Below are 8,161 nucleotides of genomic sequence, written 5' to 3'. Positions count from 1 at the left end.
CTTGGCTTTTAATTCAAACCACAATTATCCATGCCCTGGCTAACAGTGCTCCAAGGTTGTATTCATTACTGCAAAATTTCCATGTTAATTAGTTACCAAAGACACTTTCAGTACACTCCTCATTCAGCAACATAATCCTGTATTTGACTACAACGCTGGTGAAACCAGCGCAAACCCCACTCTCCCACTGTGAAGGGAGTAAAAAGATGTGTATCTTACTCATCAGCTGCCTTGTTACTAAATAGGAAAAATAATACTAGATACTAAAAAATAGCAGAATGACAGTTTAATTTATTGCAAACTTCACTGAACATACCAACTAACTCAACCAATTACTTTCACGTAGAAATGTTGATGAGACTGTAACAAGTTTCAGCAACAACTCACCTGGGATAGATTAGAATAAACACCTAAAGGGGAAAGCTCAGTCTTTCTATTGCCAATTGTTTAAGCCAAGCAGTTCCACCAGTGTATTTTCTTTCCATGGGAAGAACCAAACCCCAGTATAAAGTCAGAGTGAGGGGCAGATGAAAAGACGACTAGAAAGACGGTTCTCAACTAGGATGAATTTACTTTACAATTTAATCTAATTATCTGTTATTTTAGCCATTTCAAGATGTTTGGAGAAAAGAATTCATTGTTTGTCTCCACCACTGGCTTGATTTCCTTTTTTTTTTAAAAAAAATTTCCTCAGAGGATAATTAGCTCCCAGCTGCCCAAGTCAGGCTATTTTCATCATCCTCTCAAACTGCCTGTTGTGAGCTTAGGCTCCTCAGAAGCGCTACAGGTTTATTTGATGCTAATATATGCATATGTTCACTACACACAGTATTAATGGGTACAAGGACAGATAAACTCTGTTCCCCTTACAGAGCGATGTATTCAGTCGAGGGACAAGTATGTATCAAAACAACGAGCATATGGAAAGCGCCAAAGCACAAAAACGCCAGTCACTGAAGTCGAAGGCAAAACCCCCAAGGGCCTACAAAGCCTCACTGTGATGTAATTTCATGAACTTCTCAAGAAAGGAGGTACATGAAAGGTAACTTACAGCTCAGTCACGTCTTTGGGAATTCCTTTGGGCAATATCCGCAGCCCTTTGTTGCTGCAACGTACTACGGAGTCCACGCAGGTACACTGGGAAGGGCAAGGAGGTGAAAGCAAGCAGCTGCTTTCGTCATTACCTGCAGAGGGAGAGAAAGGGAGTATTAGGAAGTCAGCTTCACGGCCCAGAGCGACGTACTTTGATGACAGCTGCTTACACGGACCCTGAATCCACGGTAACCATCACAATCCTTTAAAGTAGATTCAATGCTTCGGCTCAACCTGCCTTCACACAGGTTCTTTAGGCAACAGGAGCATCAGTTCAAAACCTGAATAGCAATGTTTTTAAATAAATATTTTTTTAAGGATTATCTACTTCTCTGTAATTTTGCCAATTACAGTACAGTTATGTGAATCTGAAATCCTCCCACACCTCCAATCTACTAGTTGAAATGGAGAACTTGCCCAGAACATTCATTGCTCTTAAATTCATCTAGACAGATCATATTCACTATTTACTCTGCTTTAGGAAGATTTTTTTTTTTTAATTCAGCTTTTAGATGTCAATTTTTTTCTTTTTAAAGTCAGCCTGGCACTTCATTTATCATCTGAATTGTAAAACCGCATTGTTTTTGACAAGGATAACCAGGCAAACAACAAACTGAGCAGCATACTTCCAACTGCTGGCGATCCATCTGTACACACATAAAAATATCTACTTTCTCCAAAAATGGATTCAGAGGTCCATAAACATCAGATTAAATCTTGTAATTGAAGAACAATAGTGTTTCTGCAGAAGAAACTGACTCTTTGAAGTTAAGAACATTAAAGCATGGATTTTCCCCAAAAGGAACAGGCTTTGCAAAACATAAGACAAATGCATGCTGCAGTATCACAGGGGAAGGGAACACTTGGTGGCACATTCTCTAGACAACAGTGAGAGGAACCACAGAACTGCTGGTGAGTACAGGCAGCCTGAGTCGACCAGCACAGAGACACGGTGCTGCAACCTAAGAGCACACAGCCAGCTGCCATTATGTCACATTTTTCCTCTTTTAAATTGAGGGAAGGACTAGTTGAGATAGATCTGTTTCTTTCTTTCCTCTACTGGATGTACCCAAGAGCACTGAGGGTAAAAAATAATACTGGAAGTCCTCATAAAAGGTAATAAAATGCACCAGCATATCTGCCCTTAACAGCCTACAAGTCAAGTTAGCAGGGCACTCATCAGTCAATATTTCTCCTTATTTTCTCTAAAATCTTCTTGATCAGAAGACAAAGAACTACCTGGAGAATGAAAGAATGTCAGGATACACACCTATTTTAAAACTATATGCACCTGGCAAAGTAGTAAGCATCAGTGAGTTGTTTCAAATAACATTTAAGCTTTTTTAAGTCCCTGTATTCATAATTGTTATTGGTGAAACTGAACAGTATCCAAAACTAAAAGACTTTCCAAGCAAGCACCATTCTGACTGGCTTCAGAGTACTAACTAAGTGTATGAATAAGGAAGTTGTTTATGGGCCAGGATTATATTAGGATTATACAAATCACAGCCTTTGTCTATAGTAAATTATTTCTTATATTTAGGTGTAGATGGTAGAAACTCAGAAATTGGAAATCAAGAATAAAAGTAAACTCATAGGGAACAATCATCTTCAGCTCTAGATGGCTCTCTTCCTCATCACTAAACTCAAATGTTTCCCGTGCAGTACTGCTTGACAGGAAGGGAGGCACTCACAGAGGTGCCAACATTATAACAAATGCCAGATCGAATTGGATTTTCTTACCATCGCAGGTGAAGTCCTGGACATCTACATCTTGGATTGGAATATCCTTTAAGAAAAAGGGTTTCAAGCAGCGTGGATTTCCACTGACAATTCTCTTCTTCCTCAACCATTTTCCCAGCCAGGCCAAATGGCAGTTACAATTAAAGGAGTTAGCCAGCAAATTACTGAAACAAAACAAGACATAACATCAACATACAGAAATACTGAAATAACTACATAAAGATGTTGGGTTCCAAGTCCAAGCTCTTTCCTGTCATCTGACTCTGTGAGATCCTTCTCTGTTCTACAGATCAGGGACGTTCCATGCAGGTTTTATACTAGGACTAGGGTTGTAATTAAAATATATATATATGCATGTATATACATTTATAAACGAAGGTACTTACTGCTACAACTATTTTTTAGACATACTTACATCACTGCCATGTCTGTATTTATAGTGGATTTCAACCCAAGCTACAGCTCACATCCAAGTCTAAACTCACCTCACTCACCGCACCCATGTATGCATGATCTTCAGTATGATTGTTTTGGGTAATGCCATGGAAAAGCTTAGCACCGCTGGCCCTTAGCGCAGACCTACACGTACCACTCCTTACATGTGCAGAGCATACTGTTCCTTGCCACAGTACGCTCACGCTTTCCACTCTCCTGTGTTACACACCACCCAGCCCAGTGCCAGGTGGGAGCCACTGGCAACACGAATTTGGGTTTCCTACTGAAGCGGTAAGGCTAGCACTCTGTATGTACATATATGCATAAATGAAGCAGCACTGCCAGCTTGAGCCACTTCTTCTGAAGCTTTCTCAGGTCAGTATATGTAGTGAAAAGCATCTGCCCTACTGCCTTGTGACCCTTGTGAGGTCTAAATCAAGTCTTGCTACAGTTCCCAAAATACCTTTCAAATCCAGCTGCAGCCTAGCTGCGGCACTGTGGTGCCCATTACCCACAGCAACCATTCGACAGCCTCCTTGAGAGGGATGGATTCTTAACGTAGCTTGGGTCAGCAGTGTTTAAAAAAGGAAAGCTCTAGCCATCCTGTTGTCAAGCCATGAAAAATACGGATGTATAGCAATTTATCAATGCAGTACTTGAAACACAGTCAGTATAGGAAAGATATTATTCATTTCTATTTCTTAATGGGTTGTGATCCTTTGAATGAAAGGGGTGTAAGGTGACAGTTATTTTAAGCAACCATCTTTCTAAGCTAACTAAAATTAGTGCTGAGAATCTTGGGAATAAAATTCTTTTTACTGGAGTCCTGCACTGAAATGCCCATCCAAAATCTGTGTGTAAGTTTGTTTATGACTAAACTCCAGAGGAGAGAAACGGGCTTTTTTTCCTTGGTAAAAAAAAAAAAAAAAGATGTCTGGCTATCTTACGTACACAGCCAGGGAGAATCAATAGCCTCAGTCTGAGGTTGTCTCATCGAAGAAAAATGAGCTGTCAGAGCCCCATGCATGGAAAATGCAGTATCTAAACTAACACTGATGGAATTCTCACATCATACGTGAATATGTCCAAAACTATTATTTTGGTAGTATAGAAAAGAGATGATAATGGAATTTCTACAAACCGTAGCATATCTTAAAGACAAAAAACCTAAAGCCCTAAGGAAACAGGCTCTTTAAATGCAGGTGTAGTCTTCACTTGCAACATACTTCTACAAACCTAGACACGTAGTCAAAATCACACCAGGTTTTCAGCCAAGCGATTCCTTCAGAAAGCAACAGTGCCGAAGACAAAAACATATGGCACTCTCGAGGTGTGGCAGCAAGAAAACAAACCCAAGCCGATTCCTAAATTACATAGGTTCTAGGCCAACATCACATACCCACAATATGATTTACAGCTGCTCTCTGCGTAGGGAAAAAGCAAACTTCAGTCACTGCACTAGCCTGGAGCTCTGGGCGTGTAGCTACGTGTGGATCTAGCAGAGGCTGTTGTACACTGTGTAGAGGGAGAACCGAGGGGAGGAAAAAACCCAGCATAATGTTAAATAATAAAAATACCCAACCTTCTTTGTGCTGACTGGGATTGATTCAAAGGCAAGGCTAACTTGGTGTATGAGGGTGAGAAAACAAACAGGTTACATAGGAGTTTTCAGGCAGAATGTGCAGGGAAGCACTGAAAGCATTCCTCCAATTCTAGTTACTTTCCTCCTGAATTGTTTTCCATTTTCCTTAATCCATAATGGGACCACATGCAGGATGCCTTGTATATTTTCCATACTGACATACTTTGGCACAAACAGAGTGTTTAAACCAAGTATTTAAACCTCCAACGCTAAGTGAACCAATGCTTCAAAGGCCATTTGTTCCACTGATGGAAGAGAGTGAGATCATATTCACAGAACAACTTCCATGGCACAAATCCTTAGAATGAAATAATCCACAATTGGAAACACACAGCAGGTGTATATAATCCGGTCTCTGGAAAGCCAGCAGCTCTGAATGTAAAGAACATTTTGCCCATCTAGACAGCATCTTACCAGGACATAAAAACTTCCAGAAACATTCAAGGATTCAGTATACAAAATGCTTCCATCAAAACAGTAATTATCCCGATACTACGGAGGAGAGGCTGCTTCAACTAAATGTGTTACTGCTCACCAGCTGAGCAGCAGTAACTACCCACAAACCCTCATTTACTTCTTGGCAAACACTGGTTAACATATGACCTAAAATTTATTAAACCCATGCCTTAGAATTTGGATTATGCTCTTAGGAACTAAGAAAGAAAGAAGTTGTTACAAATTAAATAAATAAATAAGCAAATCTACTGTTTTGAACTACAAATAACTCTGGGAAAAAAGGACAAATGTATCCTGTCACACATTACGCACGTCCTCCTGTCACTTCAGCAACACCTACATTTCATCCTTTGCCCACCTGCAGAGCAGTGATGAATGCAGTATGAAGTTCATACAGGTGCCTACATACGTGCTCTTTCCACGGCAAGACTGTGATGCAACTGTTGGAAAAAATGTCAGATCAAGGCTCTCTATAAAGTGTCTTGTGGGACAAGAGATTTCCTACTTCCCTTCAAAAGCAATTGAAAGTCTGGAAAGGTCAATTATTTGCAAAAGCTTTATTTTGCAATCTGGCTATTCAAGTGGAGTTCTCAAATCACAAACAGTGATGTTGGGCAGACAAACTGTTATAAAAATTCATAATTAGTAATCAGGGTTCCTACATGTAGGATAGTGATTTAACCACTCAAACAGAAACAAAGCAATCAAGCTTTTAGCAAAGATGTTGTACTAACAGAAAATTCATAAGTGTTTACTCAAGGACATAGACATATTTTTAAAATCAAGGGGGAACAGAAGTCTTGAGGAATGAAATATGCATATCCTACTACAAGTGTCTCTTAAAAGTTGCAAAGAAGACATAGAATATTAATTATTTAAATGGATCCTAGTGACCTGTTAGAAAAACATGCTGAAACGCACCTGGATATTGTTGAAATTAGGTTGCAAATATATCCTGGAATTCAGGTTAATTCATACTAGAATAGTTGCATGTTTAATTCATGGAAAGCCAGCTCTGCTTGTAAATACGCTCACTTAACTGTGTAAGGACTGAAAGACATGACTGAACACTCCATGCAGAAGTGCAAACACACTTCAAATCAGGATGTTACAGTACCAAGTTCAGCTAGTAATAGGTAATTAAAAATGCTATTTTTTTAACAATAATTTGCAAAGTACTTTACCCTATTGAAAACCATTAGTCGGGGCATTATTTTCAGAGCTGTTCACGTTTTGATAATATCAATGAGGCTGACTCACAGAGTAATAACAAAAGGAGCAATATTTTTTAGTGCTGTAAATATGTCAAGATAAAAATGGAAATGTAGAACGTTGTATGAATTTCTGGCTCACATTAACAGATGCAAAAATAAGTCGTTACAATACCCGATTAACCCACAAAGTGTGGGTTGAACAGGAAGAGCAGTCATGTAGCTATCTTCAGTACTCTTGTCATATACTATATCCACCTACAACGGGGTACTGCTGGGAAATGAACACATCTGAATTCTGTATTTAGATGTGAGATACCACTTGGGCCTTAAACCAATGTCTAAAGAAGTCAAAAACACATCTTCTCCCGTCTGTGGACCAAACAGACTGAAAATGTGTCAAAGAACAAAATTTTCACCAAGACACAGCTAGGAACCTGCCGTGACCAACATGACTGTAAGTCAGTGCCAAAGCAATGAATTCTAAGTAGCAGCAGCTTTAATTGCTGTTGCTAGAAATTGTAATAATCTTTATCTACAGAAGAAAAGAAGAAAATGGGCGATCTTCTAACAAAACACGACAGTGCTTCTATGCAAACAAGGTAGGGAGTTAAGAGACTGATGCAGAGTCACAGCTATTGAGAGGCCCACGGAAGGAAGGAGGGAGACAACAGCGCGAGAAGCAGGAGGGCACTGCCTGCAGCTCGGGGAGAACAGCCTTTCAGCAGGTACCACTCACACTGACCTGTGCCTTGAAAACAGTCCATAACTGTAATCTGGCTGTGTTTCTCTCTTTGCCCATCCATTTCAAGGAGGCTTTTAGGAATACAGAAAGCAAGTGGAAGAGAAGTCTGGGTTCTTTACGCTGCATGCAGCTAATGCCAAAATGATAACTGAGTTGCTGGTGAAAAGTTGTAACCACAAAATGGAAGTGTGAGCAACAAAACAGTTGAGATTCAGTACTTCGTTCTTCCCCCAGACATGAAGGAGAATACTTCCAAAACTTGAAATGCAATAGCACCAATAGTTTGTTTTGACTGGGCAATTAGCATGAATTTTTAGGGCAGTGTGAAGGGACTTAAGCAGACAACTTCCATTAACAGCAACATCAGGGTCCCCACACACAGCTGGAAACAAAGAACAAACTTTCTTTCCATATTTATCAGTCTGCATTTTATTAAAATAGACACACTATAAAAACCATGTCAACATATTTAAGAAGCAAAGGAAATACTTCAAAGGAGGATTGAGAAATATAAGAGAATTATCACAAAAACTTAGTTTGGGATTTTGAAATTCACATTCGGTAGGACTGGAATATTTTGTCCTCTTAGGCTCTTCTGAAAATCCAAGCTTTACCTAGTAGATTTTTTTTTTTTATATATTTAACTGATTTAACTAAAATCTAAGATAGCTGTTGTTACAAAATTAGACTCTACTAAAACGAAAGCAGCTTCAGGGCGCTAAAGTGTGTGACCAGCTGTGCACTTCTGAACCTGCAGAGACTGCTTTACTTGAACCTCTACTGTGCACGGCACTAGGCTGTGACATGGCAAAGCATGCACTCATCCTGCCTAAGGCT

The 8,161-nt window shown here is 39.6% G+C and overlaps 1 protein-coding gene across 1 annotated transcript in view; it reads right to left on the bottom strand.

Moving 5' to 3' along the window:
• Positions 1 to 1,051: 1,051 nt before the first annotated feature.
• The window catches only part of LOC104510406 (slit homolog 3 protein-like), a gene marked incomplete at its 3' end in the record, with an annotated part of 59,509 nt that continues 52,399 nt past the window's right edge, over positions 1,052 to 8,161 (bottom strand). Inside the window, exons 10-11 of the mRNA XM_010152643.1 lie at positions 2,836 to 2,999; positions 1,052 to 1,184 (exon numbers count right to left, since the gene is read on the bottom strand). Coding sequence (XP_010150945.1) covers positions 1,052 to 1,184; positions 2,836 to 2,999 — 297 coding nt within the window. The remainder of the gene's footprint in view (positions 1,185 to 2,835; positions 3,000 to 8,161) is intronic.

The sequence above is a fragment of the Eurypyga helias genome, unplaced genomic scaffold (genome assembly GCF_000690775.1).
Source record: "Eurypyga helias isolate BGI_N326 unplaced genomic scaffold, ASM69077v1 scaffold10025, whole genome shotgun sequence".
NCBI lineage: Eukaryota > Metazoa > Chordata > Aves > Eurypygiformes > Eurypygidae > Eurypyga > Eurypyga helias.
The sequence above is the reverse complement of the archived record's forward strand: the minus strand, read 5'-3'. Positions and strand labels throughout refer to the sequence as shown.